Raw genomic sequence first — 18,105 nt, 5'->3', positions numbered from 1 at the left:
GAAGTATGTTTTCTTCCTCAGATGGTGCTGATCTGCCTCTCTGCACAGCCACAGCCTGTGCTCGAGCCCCTCATTGCTCTGGTTTGCTTGACTGACTCATTTATCCACCCCTTTCAAACCTTGCAAATGACTTTTCTCTCCAAATTCTTCTCTTTTCACTGGAGACAAGGCACACAGCTTCTTCCCACGTAAATCACATTCCAAAACTTTGTTGTCATCTTTATTTTCCTCTCTTGGGACTCCTGAGAAATCCTGCACAGGATGATTACTTTCATCCTATCTTTTCTTTGGGAAAGCCCAGAGCAGGGCTGCTTTGCTGGACCCTTTAGCATCAATAACAACACAGCATCTATAATGGCCTGCCAGGTCCCACCTGGGCTGAAGAATGGTTTTCACTAATAATACTGCCTTTTTATTTTTTTTTCTGAAGACAACAGGGAGAAACTAGGAAAACATGAGGATTTGGCAGTATGGTGTTATCATTAACACAGCTGCTATGAGAACTGTAGCATCAAACCTAAAGAATTTCAACAAAGCCTCAAACTTGATGTTTTTCAATGTTTCCTGAATGTTTACTCTTCGGGTTCATACTGAGGTGCTTTAATAAAAGCAGACTGACTTCCAGAGGTTGGAGTGACCTGGCCTTCCTGTTGTCTCTTCTGCAGCCAAGTTATTAAAATCCTTTCAGCTATTTGGTTGAGATATGAAAGGGTGTTTGTAGTGTGGTGGCTGGACTCCCACTGTCTTATGAGCCACCCTGAGGGTGGCAAGAATCCCTCTGGTTGTGTGGGGAATCTGAAGTGATCTATTTATAATTTTCTTACCTTGACAAAATGCAGGGAGTGACTCAAATATGTCCCATCCTTATGGAAATTAATTGTGTTAATGGGATCATTAGAATTTAGAGTAGTGTCAAACTGGTTTTTTCAGCTAATGATGGTTCTTGGGAAGGTTATGTCATAAGGAAGGCGGAGAACCTGGTCACCTATATATATGTGATCAGCCCTGAGCCCTTTCTTTGGGTTTCATTGAGCAATGCTCTAGTAGAGTCAACGTAGGCAAACAGCTGCCAGCACCCTCACCATGAAAATAGGAGATGCCTCGGTGGTCCTTGGTCTGGCATTTTTCTGCTTCTTCTCAGGTCAGTAACTTGTGATGTTCTCTGTGCTGGAATCTGGGACTGGCAGAGGACGCAGCCTGGGAGTGCCCATAAGGACAGAGAGAGGATTAGAGAGCCCTTGCTTTGTAAAAAGCCTGGTGGTATAGCAGAAGACCACAATTTTCTTTGTTGTTCTACATGTATTAGGTTGATATAACCTGTCTTGTTAACTACTCTTTCTTTTTCATGTAGAAATAGTGAAGTTGTATTGATAGATGAAAGCATCTATTTTTAATGGAATTAAAAATCCAAACCCCCATTTAACTTCCATCCTAAGTGGAAGAATACCAATTTCCAACCAGACTGAATTCTTCTGTAAAAAGCCCAACTTTGAACAAAAATGTAATACAATTTTCTATAAATTCAGAAAAATGGTAATGTCTTGTCAACACTTGCTAAGGAAGGCATTTTCACATGGCTGCAGTAATTTGGCTACAATAGATAGACTTCAGCAGGAGTTAGGTTTGAAGCAATGGTCTTGCAATTTCCTGCCAGTTTCTATTGAAAAAGTGCTAATGGAAGATTTCTTGACAGTTCCTTGCAATGCCACTGATGATACAAAGGAGGATGAAACATAATATACCAGCTTTAAGTGGCTTAGTAAAAAGAAATGGGTATCAGCTACTCACCTGCTGACTCATTATTAATTCGATAATTTGTGTGAAGTACTGCAGATGGAATGGGCCTTGAAAAGGAATTTGTCATTTTGGACAAACAACAATGGCCTAGTATCTGGTATCCCAGTTTTAAGGAGTGGTGAAGAATGCCAAAAATGTTTGTGTGGGTTTGATGCAGCTACCCAGGCAGGGGTATAGAATAATGGATAAACAGTTACTGGGCCATCCTTGGAACTTGGATTTTAAGCCTGAGAAAAGTAAGGCAGTAAAGAAGGGCACAAAGACACTCAAAAAAATGGATGTGATTTTGCATTTGAATGACAAAAAGTGCAATGTTCCAGAAAGGACTGGGCATTAGAGAATTTCTATCAGTGTGAAATAATGCATTGGATTAGCTTTTATCAAGAGGTATTTGGGTGGATTAGGAAACTGCATCAAGTATTTTAATTAAATGCCTTTTGCTTTAAAATTTCCCTTCAAAGATTTTTGTATGGTTTCATTGTTGGTTTTTCTGTCACAGATGTTGCCAGTCAAGCTTCGATTAAGGCGAGTCCAACCTTTTCTATTCTACTTCTCCCTTTGTTTTGCCAATTTACACTGCTTTAATGCATGCTTTGAGCAAAGTCCATTTAGATGCACTATACTTAGATATTATAAAGCTTTTTCAGTGGTGGAAAAAGCAGTGAATCTCTCCATATTTAGAGACAACACTTAGGTAATATGGCAATGGCTCCAGCTGACAGTGTGTGTTTGGTGCATGATGATGAGAACATATCCAAACAGCTCTGGGCTGGAAATTGCATGAAATGATGTTAGAAATGGCATGAATTATATTTTTAATGATATTTTAGAATGTAGCTTCTAATCCAGCAGAAACCCCTGCTTCTGATAATTCCTGACTTTCATAATTAAAAGAATTAAGGCGAGTCCTTTGAGTCTCAGAAAATAATTTGATTCAATGACTTAGAAGTCAGTTCCATTCATGTTTTAATCAAGCAAGCTTGTCTCCTTGGTAAAGATCCTTTCGGGAAACACAGTAGCCAAAAATAACTAAACGGTTCATTGCTTCTCCCTGGTCTGCATCTCAGTTACCCAGCAGAAGATGCAATGGGCTGCTGCAACATTGCACAATATTACTGCTCTCTTCCTGAGAGGGTTGTGCTTTTCTGTGCTTGTCTTGCATGTGAATCACTCTTCAGTCACGCTGGCCCGTTCATTCCTCTTGCATCCCTCTGGCACTTGCAGGGCTGTATTTTCTGCTCTTGGCTAACTTTATAACGTGCAGTCCTATGCTGTAGCGGGCAGCAATTTGCAGCTGTATGTAAATTAAACTTGTTCCTTAAATATATATTCCTTTCCCCGTGATTAATGGTTCTTGCAATGGGTTTTGAACTTTCTCATTGTCTTTTCTGCCTCAGGAGGCGCGAGCAGGGCTCTGGGTGCAGCCTGTGCCACGTGTGGTGTGTGGCCAGGGATGGGCAGGAGGAGCGTGGTTTGTGTGAGCAAACTGGTGCTGCTGAGAGCCTGCAGCACACCCAAAAAAGATTCAGTGTGAACAAACAGTTCTCAGGATCTTGCTGGGAGCCTCCACTGATTGCCCTCCTCTGTGCTTTTCAGAACGAATGCAGGAAAATTTGGTCACTCCTGCGCAGCGGGAAGTATTCCTGTCCCATCACCAGGGAGACCTTCAGCAGCCCAAATAAAAAAGGAGACCTCAACAAGTGCATGATGTGCCAAAGGCTGCTGTGAGTATCAGCTGCCTGCTGGCTCCAGTGGCAGCCCTGCCCACCCACAGCATGTCCTCTCCTCCTGTAGCAGGGAGCCAACTCTCTGGAGGCCCTGTGCTATAAATTTGTTGTCCCTGGCCAGCCAGACCAGTTTGTAGCTCTTCAGCAAACCTGTGAACCCAGTAGGTCTCCCCAGCTCATCACATGGTGGGGACTCACCACAGGGCGTGAGGAACAAATGCAGAGTGAAAACTTGCACAGATTAATCTCTTGTTTCCATAGATGGTGTTTCTTAGGGTGGGGAGAGCTGGATGTTGGGCAGGGAGAAAGGGTGGCACAGTGATCCCAGAGGAGAGATGTGTTCAACATCTGGACTGTGTCAGGGACCTGAGCCCTGCTGCTGGTCTGTGCTGCTGCCTTGTGCAATGGGGAGGTGGGGTTGGCTGGACTGGCCTTTAATCACCCTCTGTTTTGGCTTTGTGTCCAAGCACTGCACGCTGCCCCGTCACTCACTCCTCCTTTTCTTGCAGGGAAAGAGACTCAACTACCCAGGGGAGTGGTGGAGAGCTGGACAGGAATGTGAACTCCTTGGGAAAGGTGAGGTGAAGCATGGCTGCTAAAGCCAGTTTTATTGGCGTTGGCATCTCGTCTGCTGCCTCTGACCCGCTGCCCAGGGCACTTCCTTGTCTGCAGCGTGAGAAAGGGCCCTGCAAAAGGGGAGTAGGGCAAACGTGCCCAGCCTTGGGAAGAGTCTGAGGCTTTGTGTCATCCTCCAGCATAAAAGAAACCAAAATTCCTGGCGGCTCCTCCCAGGCAATCACGGCATGTGCCGTGTGTGCCTGACCCAGAGCCTGGCTGAGGAGCATGCCTGCCTGTTTATAAGGCACCACTGGAATCTGGCAAATATTTAATAGCAAGGTTGGCACATGTGAGCTCTGACTAGGGCAGGGTGTGGGAATAGGCTAGCTCTAATTGTCCCTTGTTTATCTTGTTGATGCACCTGTGGTTTCTTTTAGCCATAGCTGTTTTTCTAGATAGCAGGTCTTTACGTGGAGGGAGCTGTCCTTTTAGCCTTGGGTTTTTATTCTAGATGGAAGCAAATTGGTTTCCATCAGATAGTGTTGGTTGTGGTGATTGATTTATTTATTTTTTTACATCTGGTTAAGCAGGGTAGCTTTCTAGCTCTTGTGTGTCTGGACAAATTAAAGGCTTTGTAAGGCATAGCTGTCCTAAGGGAGATCTTTTTTTTAGACATCTGACTTGCCAAAGTGTGGTCCTGAAGGCATCAGGACAGTTTTACAGTGTCAGGAACAGACCTACACTGAATTTCTTTGTTAAGCCATAGATTTTCTGTCTGGCTTTTGGCAAGTAATTTTCTAGGCTTGACTTCCCCATCTGCAGAACTGGGATAAGCTATCAAACTATCTCCTCTACATGGTGTGAGAGGAAAAATGTATTACAGATCACATAACAGATAAGGTTGTAAGCGCTGCATAAATGAACCTGAAGACCTCACATGTTCCATGTGTTTCTTATGCTCCAAACTTGCCCTGAAACTTATAGGAAAGCTGTTCAGAGAAAAGTAAAGGCTGGGCTGAAATGCTTAAGCAGGCTTTGCTACAAAAGCCTTTTGTGAAATAGAGTGCTTTGGTTCAATTAACACATACCATCATGTTAAGTGGAAGGTAAAAACACCCACCTCTTGCTCTCATATATCTGGCAATAGGAGGTGTTCAAGGATTATATTTTCTTATGCCTGCAGCTTCTTTTTTTTTTACTGTGCATGGGTTTTAAATTTCTTTAATTTTAGTAGCGAGTTCTCTCACGAGAGATGGGAAAACTGACTTTCTCATTTAAAATTCACTGAAGTTGTGGATTTTATACTTAGAGCAGATCTTAGGTCCTTCGGGCAGGCTCTTGCATGTGTTATCTGTTAGAAATAGCAACAAGGCTACCCTGGATGCGAAAGACAGATCTGCGGATCTAAACATACGGATTTATTTGTTTTATGCTGCATGTTATGGTTTTCCACCGAGTTACGCCTCAAGGAAGCAAAACAACATTTGAAATGTAATTCATTGGTTGGATTATCCTTTGTGGATTTGTGGGAGATGTGCCTCTCTGTCAGCATATCTGTGTCAACTCATGCTTTTGGTGTTTGCACAGGACGAGTGTCGGGAGTTTCGGGATCTGTTCAAGAGAGGGAAACTCACCTGCACCAGGGAGAACGACCCTGTCCGGGATGCCTCTGGGAAGCAGCACAGCAATAAGTGCATCATGTGTGCAGAGAAGTTGTGAGTAAAGGAGAGGAGCGTGGGAAACCTCTCCTCCCTCCCTGGAGCACCCTGGTATTCACTTTCTCATCTCTCTTCTCTTCCAGCAAAAGGGAGAATGAGCAGAAGTTATCTAAAAACAGACAAGGAAAAGATAAGGTGAGATTAAAGTATTAGGCAGGTCAATATGGAACTTTATTGGATTTTCACCCAAGACAGAGGAAAGGGAATGTTATTCTACTCCGTTGCTCTTTCTCCTCTGAGTTAATTTTGAGATCCACTTTCTTTACATTCTTTATTTCTTATTCATGCTCTTGAATCCCTCAAGTGAACAACTTGTGCCTGAATATTATGGTCTGTTCCAGTGACCCGTGGATCTAGGCACAGGCAAATCCTGACAGATCAGGAAGCCAGGTGTGCTGTGCTGTCCCAAATTTCAGCTCTCAGGTGGAGAGGTCAGTTCTGCTGAGGCTGCTAATTAGCTGGAAAAGGAAAATGTGTGAAAAGCCCTAAATCTGAACTCTGCACAGTTTAAGAGATCATTGTATTCTGGGAGATGTCAGCCCTGCACTATCTCCAGGCCTGTGGCTCAATTTTAGCTTTTTTTTGTTGGAAACTTTGCGCTTGTGGAGTTGTGATTTGCCACCTTCTCCCTGGCATGCTGCAGCCTCCATGTTGCTGTGCACTGATGCTTTGCTGGCAAAAGCAGCCCAGTAAAGGGAAAACAGTTGCTTTCCACCACTTTCCTCTTGATTCCTGCTATGGTAGGGACTGGTGCGGCCCCCTTAAGCTTCAGTCTTGGGGATAATCCTGTTTTAGTGCTTTTTCTAATGACTTTGGCACCAAAAAATAGAAGGGTAAGTGAAATTTGCTGATGGCAAAGCTGGGAGGCAGTATCAGCAGAGAAGGATCAGCAGATCACTCAAGACTAATTGGATAGTGCTGAGGCCTGGAGTAATAGAAACAAGATAAAATGTAATGGCAGTGCAAGATCACACAGTCAGTGCTTAACAAGAATTCGTACTCATTGGCTAGAAGTGACAAAGGATAAGAAAGCCCTGCATTTATTAGTGGGTCAGAGATGTTACAGGCCATGAAAAAGGCAAATGCACGACTCAGATGTACTCGGTGAGATTTTTGCAGCAGAGGTCAGGCCTGAACAGGGCTTCAGAAATGCTGGCTCAAAGAGAAAATGTTTGAGAGGCTCTTAGGGAAAGGTAGATCTGTTGGCAGAGGATTGGGCTGCTGAGCTGGGCTGGTCCCAGGGAACAAGGAGAGCTTCCCTGGGCTTGTTGGGAAGGGGAGGCATTACCTGAACTGTGCAGGGGTGTGAGCTGGTGGTGGGGAGATGCAGTGAGGCTCGTGGGGAGCCCCTCTGGAGTGGGTGCAACACTGACTTCTGATGGAACAATGCTTTATGGGTGTTGGCACAGCAGGAGAGGCTCATCCAGGGCCAGATCATCTCTGCTACCTGTGGCTGGGCTGGCTCTAGGGAAATGTGGGGCTTTGTACTCAGAGTGGTTTTCCAGCATATTACCCTCATGGGAAAGCTGAGGAACTGGAGGCTGGGGTGCCCTGGATGGGATGCAGAACAACACTGGGGGAACCTTCCCCTGGTGGAGAGGATGAGGTGTTGTAAACTTCTGAGCAAAGCAAAGGGTGAGTCCAGTGACCTGCCAAGGACCTTCATTTGAGCCAGCAAAACTGTGCACAATATGGGCAGAAAACTGCGAGTGTTAAAAGCTGTTTTTAAAAAAAGAAAAGGGTGAGCGGAAGTCACTTCCTTACCTTTGTACTTGCTGTTTGGAACTGCCTATTGCAGTATGTGAAATAGTTGAAATTAGGAGGACTGAATGTTTCCATCCGTGTTACATAACAGGGGCAGGTTAACACAGTTTCTGTACAGCAGTTTTGAACAAGGAACAAATTAATCATCCACTCTCCAAACAACCTTCCTGTGCTCGTGGGCTATTAAGTGTGTTTGCACTGTGTTTTTATGTTTTAACTGCTGCCTCTTGATTGACACGTCCCAAAGTGTGGCTGGTTTTGAGGATCCTACGCGCTTTGTAAAGAAAATTATCTTGAGCTACAATCTGGGAAAAGGCTGTAGCTGTGTATTAAGGATGTTGGGAGAAAAGGGAGTGACTTCATTGCTGTATCGGTCACATCACTGGCATGCTTTGGATAACCCAGCCAGGAGAATAATAATTAGTGGGACCATAGCATAGAAAACTCCCAACACGTGCTGTGCAGGCAGAAGGACCCGGAATTTTTCTGACTCACCCCTCTGTTTATATGCTAAGTGGCTGGTACTGCACACCCTCTTCTCTCACCCCCACCCAGACTCTCCTGTGATGCATTTGTGATGGTTCCATGCTTTCCTGGCAGGAAAACCCCAGGTTTCTAAGGATCTGATCAATAAGGCAAGGAGGACAGAGTGCCCTAACCCTGCCCTCCTTCCGCAGGATGACTGCAGTGAGTTCCGCTCCCAGTTTGAAGCCGGCGGCCGCCTGTCCTGCACCAGGGAGAATGCCCCTGTCCGGGATGCCTCTGGCAGGCAGCACACCAACAAATGCCTCATGTGTGCTGAGAGGTTGTGAGTACCCCTTCCCCTGAGCAGCAGCAGCAAAGAGGGAAATCTCTGGCTGCAGAAGTGCAGCTTCTGCCTGTGGAGCTGCCTCTGGGCAATGCCTGGGGGAGTCCTGACTCTCTGGCCCTCTGAGAGATGCTCTGGCATTAGGGCTCCTCTTCCCCATTCCCTTTCAGCACTAAGGGCAGGTGAAAAGCAGTGTAGAGGAAAAGAGGAGTAGAGGAGAAGCAAGAATGACAGAGAGCAGCCCCTTATCCCAGGGGACTGTCCTGAGGAGTTTCTCATGTGTGTACTCTGCCTTCCATTCTCTCTCTCTCTCTCTCTCTCTAGTCCCATAGAGCATATGCAGAAGCAGACCTGATATGAAAGCAGCCATTGGGAACCTGGATGTAGCATACAGTGGGAATTTGGAGGAGAAAGGGAGAAGCTTTAGGGGTGGGAATTAGGAACAGAACCACCAGGAACAGGGACTGTGGATGGGGAGGTGGGACCTAGTGCCATGATAATGCCTTACACTGTCTTACACTGACACTGCCCCTGGGTGCTGGTGGCACTCACGCTACCATAGCACTCCATTTTTTTCTCCTCTTCCCTTCTTCCAGCAAAAAGGAAGCTCAAAGAGGGGGTGGAACTCTCCAGCGCAACAAACTGCCTGCTTCAGAGAGGACAAAGCAGGTGAGATGGAGCTCAGAGCCTCTGCAGAACTCAGAAAGGGCCTGGTGAGAGTCTGTGGGATCAGGACAGCCAGGGAACTGCCTGTGGTCAGCCTGGGGTGATCAAGGTGTTTAGGATTCTGTAGCCAGCTAATCAGGGGGGAGAAGCTTTTGTATTGCAAAGCCTCCCTCATTTGTGGAATGAGCATACAAACTGGACATGTTTGCAGCTGACAGAACTGCCCCTCTCACTTTCCCAGTGATGTCATGCTAAATGAGAGATAAAGAGCAGGTTCAGACTTCCTACAATCCTATAAACCCTTGGATGATAACATTTGGTGGATATGGAGTGCATCAAACTTGCTACTTTAAGAACAGAATTCTTTGGGTCTGGGGGGATGAGGGGGCAGGGCAGGAGTTGCTTTAGCTTCTTTTCCCTAGTTGCATAGAAGTTGTTTCTGTGGTTGTTGAGTGTGTTCTGCCCCTTTTGCAGAAGAACTGTGGTGGCTCAAGGCAGGGTGTAAACGAGAGGTGTCCTTTCTCCTCGGGCAGAGGGTGAGTTCAGCAGCACCTGGGCTGGCAGCCTGTCCCCACACACACCACCAGGCCTGGCACTGGTTTCTGCCCCCTTCCATATACCTGTATTTTTAGGGGTGGTTAGGAGATTAATTGGAGCAAGAATAGTTGGACAGCACAAGAGCAGCACAGTCTGGGATGGAGCAGTGCACATTGTGCTGTTTGGTGCTCACTACAGCATTTCCCATGGGCTGAGCTGGTGCTGAGGAAGAGGCACACACTGGGGCATGTCTTTCATGTAACCGCTTTGGCCTTGATGTTCTGTGTATGAAGCACCAGTGATTGCTGTGCTCAGAATCCCTCTCAGGACGCTCTGTTCACTAAAATCTGTCTCCTGGCAGTGCACACGTGTGTGCCTGGCCCTGCCTCAAAGGCCCCACGTGCTTTCTGGGCAGGAGCTGTTTGTTTTGTTGCTGTTGGCCCTGAGCAGGACTCAGCTGCTGCTTTTTCTGGGGCACACTGAGATTTTTTGCTTTTGCCTGGTGCAATTCCTTCATGTCCCCCTTGCACCAAGTGCTGGCAGCAGGCACAGGCCTGCAGAGCCCCAGGGTGATGGTGGTGGTGCTCTCAGGCTGAGCACAGGGCAAGGCCATGTCCTGCTCTTGCCTTCCTCACTTTCAGCATGTGCCTGAGGGGCTTCTCTCCCTCTCCTCTCCTGTGGGTGGGTGGATGCCATGGTGCAAACAGCCCTCGAGGGGGTCTGCAGGGAGGGTGGGTTTGCACTCTGCTCCTCATGTTTGGAAGGACGTGGTACTGATTTGTATCTCTGCTCTCTCTGCCAGCCCTCAAGTGCAGCGTGGCAGGAACTGCAACCGGCCACCAGGCCGTAAGTCCCAGAGCAGAGACAGCCACGAGGACCCCACGGTAAATCCCCCTCCTGTCCCTCGAGGGCAGCTGTGTGGGCACAAATGGGGCTCCTGCCCCTCGAGGGCAGCTGTGTGGGCACAAATGGGGCTCCTGCCCCTCGGGGGCCAACTGTGTGGGCACAAATCCCTCTCCTGCCCCCTCGGGGGGCAGCTGTGTGGGCACAAATGGGGCTCCTGCCCCTCAGGGGGCAGCTGTGTGGGCACAAATCCCTCTCCTGCCCCTTGGGGGGCAGCTGTGTGGGCACAAATGGGGACCTCTCCCATGGGGTGCTCCTCTGTTGGTGCTGAGCCTCCTTTCCCAGCAGCTTTTCCTGTTTTTGCTTAAACCCTGAAGCTTTTCACTTGGCCCCATGTCCTTGGAAGAGTTTGAATGAGTGAAGGTATCTGTAGCCTGCTGAAAGGCCCTGTATCACCTGGCACAGAAACAGAGGGAAGGGTTTGGCTCCTTGTGGAAGCCCCCCAGCTCTGGGGATGTGGGTCTTGAGCTCAGGTTGGAATCCTGCCCCACATGTAGCCAAAATAAGGTAAAGAGTGCTACCTCTCCATGCTGAGAAGGTGTGAGATAAAGGCCATGGTCAGAGCAGGGTGGTGAGGGTGACCAGGGGATGAGGACAAGTTTGGCAGAAGGAAGGAGTGCTAAAGGGGGAAACACTGAGTGGTAGATGACAACTGTGTATGGAATACTGTAGGAGGAAGGTGGGGGTGTCTGCTCTCCCTTCTCATGAGAAGAAAATGGAATAGTTCCAACAAAGCTAAAAGTGAAAAATGTGAACTAATAAGAGAAAATAAGTTACTATAAAAAGGGTGACTAAACTGTGGATCTCGCTATCACAGGGTGCTGTCTAGAGGTAGGATGGTTAAAAAAATACCTGATGTTTTAATCCCTTCAGACTTTTCATACAGTAATTTAAATAGCATGCTGGAAGAGATAGGAAATGTTTCTATGGATTTGGAGGGATCTTACTACCAACTGCCGTAACTCTCTCTGAAGCCTTTGCCACTAACCACTCTGAGAAAATTTGAGTTAAAAACCCAAAAGGTAGTTCAGGTACTGCAATTTTGATGCATTCCAGAGGAAGCATTAGGTGTAATAAGGCCGGTCTGCTTCAGGGCTTAGTGGTATTTCCTGGTAGCACCGGAGGGGGAGTGGATGCCAATGAGCCTGACAGACCAGAGGTGATTCAGGGAGCAGATCTGCTCCTCTCCTCTTTGCAGGGCCACTTGTGGGTTTTGTCACAGACAATTCCCAGAGCCAAAGGAGTGGTGGCACTAGCTGCTGGCACCTGTGATGTGTGGGGCTGCTGGAGGGGTGGCCTCCTGCCCTGGGCTGTGGTGCAGGTCTGGTGCGTAGGAAGGCATCCAGCAGAGGATTGCAAAGGTCAGCACTGTCTGCTCTCACGTCACTGATAATTACCCAGATGAGGGAGGAAGCAGCACATTATGGAAATTAGCAAGTGACGTTTAACCAGCAGGTGCTATCACAGCACCCCAACATCACCAAAACCTCCCCTGTGCTGCCTGGCCTGAAATCCTCCTTCCCTGGGGTGCTTCCTGCTGCTGATAAACCATCATTTTTGTGCTGAATGCTGCATCTCCAGGTGGAGGGGGAACTGGAATGTTCTCTCAAACCCATCACACCATTTGCAGCTGTTGCACCACATTTTGTAGCACTGGAAAAAGGGCTTGGGAGCCCATTAGTCGCTTCTTCGTCTCGGTTTTTTTTTTCTGTTCCTGAGGCTGAGGAAGGGGCTGTGCGTGCCAGGGGCCACGCTGTGCTATCCCTGACCTCTGCTGTCGGAAATCTGCTATGACTGTACGAACACCCTGTCCTCTCCGAGGGTGCCAGAGGCTTTTTGGGGGATCCCTACAGGCTTGTCCTGTCGCTGCGTGCTGGCTGTGCCACGTGTGGTTCATAGGGAAAGCAGCGTCGGAGCGTTCCCGTTGCCGTGCTGGGAGGCACAGGAGGGCAGCCCCGTTAGTCAGAGGCGCCGGTGTCCCCGGCGCGGTGGGCGGCAGGAGCGCTGCGTGCCGCACCGCCCGCGGGCAGCCCCGGCCGATGGCTGCGGCTCAAGCCCTGGAGATAAACGGTGTCAGCATACCCATAAGGAAGGCTAGTGCAGGTAGGAGATGGATGAACTTTGAGAGAAATAAGTCTTGTCTCAGACTGTGGTGTTGGAGTGGGTTGGTGAGCAGGGAGTGAGGGCTCTGTCCTCCAAGCTTGGCTGGCTGGTCCAACAAGAGACATGATATCTTTCCAAGTGTGGCCTCGCAAGGCTTGGTTTGTGAGCACCTTCAGGCCATGTAAAGGAGGGTCTTGCAAGTGAACTGTCACCAAATGTGATTTCTTTCTCTCTTCAGCTGGACTGTGAGCGAATTCTGCATGGGGTAAAGGGTGGAAGGATTTTCTGCAGCGAATCCTCACAACCACTCTGTGGCACTGATGGGAAAACATACAAAAATGAATGTGACTTGTGTTCAGCTGCCATGTGAGTAGGCGGAGAGATTTCAGTAATACAGGGCCATCCACCATTCCCGAGTGTCTTTTGCAGAACAGTGTTTGTTTTGATACATCATGACTCACTATCAAGTGTGTCCTTGGTGCTTTGCTGTTAAGCAAACATAGATCAAAATGCCTGAGATTAATCTGATGACAGCTAATTAAGATACACAAGTTGCCAGGGTCCCCTATTCCCTCTCTGGCCAATCATGAAATTGTTTGGGGAGTAATAAATGCCATCACATTGGAAGTAGCATCAAAGCGTTAAGGAGCCCACAGAGGACTGTCATGCCAGCAGCCGAGAGCTGTGGCATTGCAAGTGAATAATAAGCAATGTCTTGTCCTCCCTTTGCAGGAGAGCTTCAAACTTCATCACGGTAAACTATCGAGGCGAGTGCCGAGAGCCTGGCCCTGCAGTGGTAAGCAGCAAACCACAGCTGGGCTGCCAAACATCAATCTCTGCCTTTCCCCTGGTGGAAATTCCCCATTGGCACTATGTCAGCCTGTGGTGACCTGATCCAGGCAGCCACAATAGGCAGTGAGGAATGAGGAGTGGCTGGCACTCGCCAGCTGCCCACTGTGCCCTTCAGCAGGAGCTGGGTGTCCACACTGGGACCTCGCTGGCAGGTTAACAGAGTTAGCCTGTTCTCTCAGGTCACAGTGGGATAATTAAAGGCATGCTCTCCAGCTGCTCTTCAGCCATATTGGCTGGGAGGAAGAGAGGTATTGAGGCTCCTATTTCTATTTTATTTTGTTCCTGGAGTGGGATGATGTCAAGAGGTGAAGAAAAGAAAGTGCCTCTTGGCTGTGTGTAGCATCCCACTTTACTCTAAGTGCCTCCTGGGGAGCCAGCCTGGCTTCTGCACCTGTGACAGGACCATAAGAGCCCCAGGAATGGATTCTCATGGTCCAGATGTTTAAATACAGGTTGAGGCTTGGATTTAATGCATAACCTGGGCATAGTCTCCATGTTTTGCTGAGGCTGCATGGTAGGAGTGTGATGTGTCTGGGAAAACACCTGACTTTCTTCTTGGCACTTTGATGGAGCTAGGAAGATCAGAATGGTATAAACCATAAAGGGCTTGTTCCCCAGATAATATCCAGGGAGATGGTTGGGAAATTAAGATTATTCACTAGGTGGCACACTTTCCGGAAAGGTCTTGAGCCTTGACATCTTGTGCAATCCCACAGGGCAGATGAGTTAAACATTTCTTAGCTGTGCTTTGTCTTTCTACCAGTGGAAGCTGGACAGCCTCCAGCTCTGGGATGTGCAGCCAGTGTCTCTCAGTTTGTGACTCCGTGCATGGGATGTGCTGTAGCACCTGGGGAGGACTGTCCTCATTGGCATGAACTCTTGAGAAACTCAATCCTTATCCCCAGGGAAATAGATCGATTCCCACTCTAAACCTGGAGAGAATTCAAATATTGAACGTACCAAAGAGATTTCTGGGAAGTTTTGGGTGGGAGCATTGGTTTCTGAGTATGGATGTGGTGTCCATGTGGATGTGTGTTTTCAGGTGCAGTGGGATGTGGGCTATGAGAGAGCCATCCTGCCATAGTGTCATTCCATGCCTTCCTCTGCTCAGTGCCAGGACACCAGCAGATCCCCCAAACATAGCAAACCTGGCTTCTTTCCCCCTCTTCTCCAAAGTAGCAGAGTGTTCTAAACTTTGCTTAAAGTCAAAGAAATTGCAGTGCAGAGAGAAATAATTTTGCCTGTGACAGTCTTGGAAGCCTCTGTGTCTCAGTCCTTAGGGAGATGGACCTGCTGCTGGCCTCTGGGTATAGGGAGATGAGGCACTACAAGAATCTGTCAGTGACTGTGTCCAAGTCAGAATGGGACTGGATACGCCATGGCAACTGAAAAATAGACAGGATTCCCAAAAAACTGTGCTGGGTCTGGAATTCCTTACTGTCTCACTGAGCTGTTACAGCTCTCAAGCCCTTGCAATAAGAGGGAGATGCCATTTACTGGAAGTCAGAGAGCTTGCAGCTGTGTTAAGTATTCCAAGGAGAGATGGATGCAATTAGAAGTCAAAGTGCTAAGCTTTTTTCTTGAGGCAAGAAAAGCTAAAGCCCCCCCTGCACAATGATTTATTCTTTATGTTTATTAAAGTCACCTGAAGAATCAGGCTGGAAATTTATGGAAGCTTATAAACAATGTACAGAGTAATGTTATTTTCAGCACTAAAATTCATGCTCACTTGCAGTATAATGAATTTTTCTTTCTGCTGGAGATTCAGGCACTCAATATATGCTACTAAAACCTGGAGGAAAGCAGCTCCAGCAGTGCTTTTGGCATCAGAAATGGGTTTAGAGAGTTGCAATGTGCAGAATGTGAAATCCTTTGGAAGAAGATAAGAAATTGTTACCCAAAAATTGTAGTATTTCCTTGAGTTGTATTTTTAAATTACCCATGGAGAGTGCTGGGTTGCCTGAGAAAATGTGTGTTAAAGCTGCCTCATCCCTTTGCAGCCCAGGGCCTGCAGCCACCCCTGCCTTCAAAGCTCCAGCTGGATTTTCCAGGTGTTTCTGGTGGCTCTGGTGACCTGATGGCCATCAGGGAAGGATGCTTGTGGGAAGGGTTGGGAGCAGTGTGGTTTGAGAGAGATCTGACACTAAATGGTGTATGTGGGCATGGCTGGGGTGGAAAACCTTGCTGCAGAGAGAGCCTGTCCTCACTGGCCAGCGCTGGGTCTGGCCACCTTCCCTGGGAGGTCTCTGCCATAACTGAATTCCTTTGATCCTGTTCTGCTTTACTGATGACAAATATAGGTCGGCATCGTGGGATAAGATATCTTTTTTTGATAAGTTAACTGCCTGGTAGGTCCTGCAGGGCTGTGTCACGTGGATCAATTGATTGTGGGTCTTTCCTGCACATTTGAATTTTAATCCTGCGTATCTTGCAGTTCCTTTACTTGTTCAAAGGTTTTTCACACTAATCACCTGGGCAGTAGTCACCAGCCTGCCCACGCTGCTCAATAGATCAGGGGGAAAAAGGGGTTATCCAGGGTTTCTCCTTTTCTTTTTTATACCTGTTTCTCAACAGATAACTCCCACGTTTGCAATGGGCAAGTCCCAGTTTCCTTACAATGCTCTGTTTTGCCACACTACTTTTAAAGGTAGTGAAAGGAGGGAAAGAAAAAAAGCAGGACCTTTCCCAGATTAGAAAATAGGTGTGGAAAGCACCTAGCTTGAGGCTGAAATCAGTCTTGTTTTCCTCAGCTGGCAGTGGCCCAACCTGTCTGTCCTTGTGCCAGGCTCTGCTGCAGTTGTCTTGTGTGGCACTGAGCTGGCCTGAGGGGCTGTCACACTGATACCAGTGTCACACAGATGTGGTCAAGCTTGGGGATGGGCTCATTTTTTCTGCTCTTCCTTTCCAGGAGTAATGGAGTTCAGACTGCCAGCAAACACCAGGGATCAGCTGTGACCAAAGGTATGCACAGAGAGGGGCAGTGACTTAGCCCTGCTTGGCCAGCCTGTCCTTTGGAGGTTGTGTCCCACCTTGTCCACACAAGCTGCAGGGCCAGGACAGAGGGTTCTGCGGATTTTTTTCTCTCACTGCAGCCTTGTGATGGTGGGGTTGATCCTGTGGGGACTTGGGCTCTGCCCACTCTTTTCCCCTGGCTGTTTTTTCAGCCAAGCTGTTCCTGCAGAGCAGGGAGGATGCTGGCAGAGTGGTCCCCCATCACAGAGAGGCAGGAATGGCCCAGAGCCCCTGCAGAGCATGAGAACATCACAGCTTTAAGGTTTCCTCGTTGTCCTATCTGGGATTACAGCAATAAACTGTTTGCCCTCTGTCTCTGCAGAGCAAGTAAAGGAAGCGTCGATGTCGAGCATCAGGGGAGCTGCTGAGCCCCCAGGACTGCCAGAGCTGCCTCCATCCCCTTCTGCAGCACAGGGGCCCTGAGCTGCCTCCATCCCCTTTTGCAGCACACGGGCCTGTCCTTGCTCAGGTGGAGGGCAGGAGGCTGTGGGGACTCAGTGGTGCCTCCCGGGTGTGCCCCGTGCGTGTGCTGCCGTCCCTGCCGCCTCGCTGTGTCTAAACGTGCTTCTCCAATAAACATAACTCCTCAGCTTCATGTCACTGTTCTTCACTCAGCCTGGGGGGGGACACACCAGTCCCTGCTCTGGCTTTGCACCATGTGCTGCTTAGGCAATGAGCACCCTGAGGTGCAGCAGCTGCTGTAAATATCTGGCGAGGATGTTGGACCCAAGGAGGAAGAGTGTGGTCTGGGGTTTTGTGAGGAGGGATCAGGGTCTCTCTGGCTCTTTATGGGGACTTAGGGCAGTGAAGTGATTGACCCATCAGCCCTTTTCTCCTGCCTGTAAAACGAACATTAAACAATACTTACCTACCTCAGAGGGTTGTTTGAGACTGTTTGGTTTACATTTGGAAGCCTACAGAGGAAAATTGGTTTTAAAGCTCCCCCCTGTCTTGGGCTGGCAGTTTAGATGATGCTCTAAGTGTCCTCTTCCAGGCTTTTCATGTGAGGTGCTGGGAAATCCAGACCTCAGAAGATACATGTTGAGTGGTCATGTTAGGAGATGTGCTGAGCCCAGAAAGGTGTCTGGGATCTGGAGGTGTGAATTTGGCCAGTATTTTTTGCTGTGAGGGAGCAGAAGCACTGATGGCACCCTCAAGGCAGTGCAGGAAGCTCAGCAGTTGTGGTGGGCATGGACCATCTCTGCTGGGTCACCCTCTGCCTTGGCCTGAAGTTCTCTGTAGGCTCAAGTCAGTGCCTGTCTCAGGAACCATCTCCTGCAAGGTGAGGAGGATCCTTCCTTTGGGGCTGTGGTGCTGGGGCACATGGAGAAGTGTATGGTATGGAATGGCTTAAGCTTTTTAAGGAGAAGTGGTGTTGTTCTGAGATGTAACTAATTATCCTAATTAATTTATATTCTGAAACTGTGTTCAGATGAAGCCAGGCCTCTGAGCCAAGGGTTTCCCTGGGTATTTTTTTTTTTGGAGTCAGTTGATCTGGGGTGGAGTTTGCCAAACAGGAGACACTGATGGTGAGTTAATAGAAATCTGCTGGTGGTTTGCACGTACTTTCTGTACTCTCTTCTATAGCTGTTTCTTAAAGCAAATAGGTTCTTTATTTGTATAAACTTTATTGCAGGACATTTCCAGAAGACCTTGAATG

The 18,105-nt window shown here is 48.1% G+C and overlaps 1 protein-coding gene across 2 annotated transcripts; it reads left to right on the top strand.

Annotated features, from left to right (window-relative positions):
* Nucleotides 1-1,006: 1,006 nt before the first annotated feature.
* LOC134424825 (serine protease inhibitor Kazal-type 5-like) lies at nucleotides 1,007-17,040 on the top strand. 2 transcript variants are annotated; one of them, XM_063168951.1, is made up of 14 exons: nucleotides 1,007-1,141; nucleotides 2,297-2,322; nucleotides 3,394-3,521; nucleotides 4,034-4,100; nucleotides 5,670-5,797; nucleotides 5,884-5,935; nucleotides 8,242-8,372; nucleotides 8,969-9,041; nucleotides 9,513-9,574; nucleotides 10,378-10,459; nucleotides 12,820-12,947; nucleotides 13,314-13,377; nucleotides 16,342-16,394; nucleotides 16,768-17,040. In XM_063168951.1, the coding sequence occupies exons 1-13, from the start codon at nucleotides 1,084-1,086 to the stop codon at nucleotides 16,345-16,347; spliced, it is 1,005 nt and encodes a 334-aa protein (XP_063025021.1). In that variant the 5' UTR covers nucleotides 1,007-1,083; the 3' UTR covers nucleotides 16,348-16,394; nucleotides 16,768-17,040. The 2 variants fall into 2 exon arrangements, with proteins under 2 accessions (XP_063025021.1, XP_063025022.1); XM_063168952.1 differs by lacking the exons at nucleotides 12,820-12,947; nucleotides 13,314-13,377.
* The last annotated feature ends 1,065 nt before the right edge of the window (nucleotides 17,041-18,105 follow it).

This window comes from Melospiza melodia, chromosome 14, assembly GCF_035770615.1.
Source record: "Melospiza melodia melodia isolate bMelMel2 chromosome 14, bMelMel2.pri, whole genome shotgun sequence".
NCBI classification, from domain to species: Eukaryota; Metazoa; Chordata; class Aves; order Passeriformes; family Passerellidae; genus Melospiza; species Melospiza melodia.
Note: the sequence above shows the minus strand (reverse complement) of the source record. Positions and strands in the feature narration are given on the sequence as shown.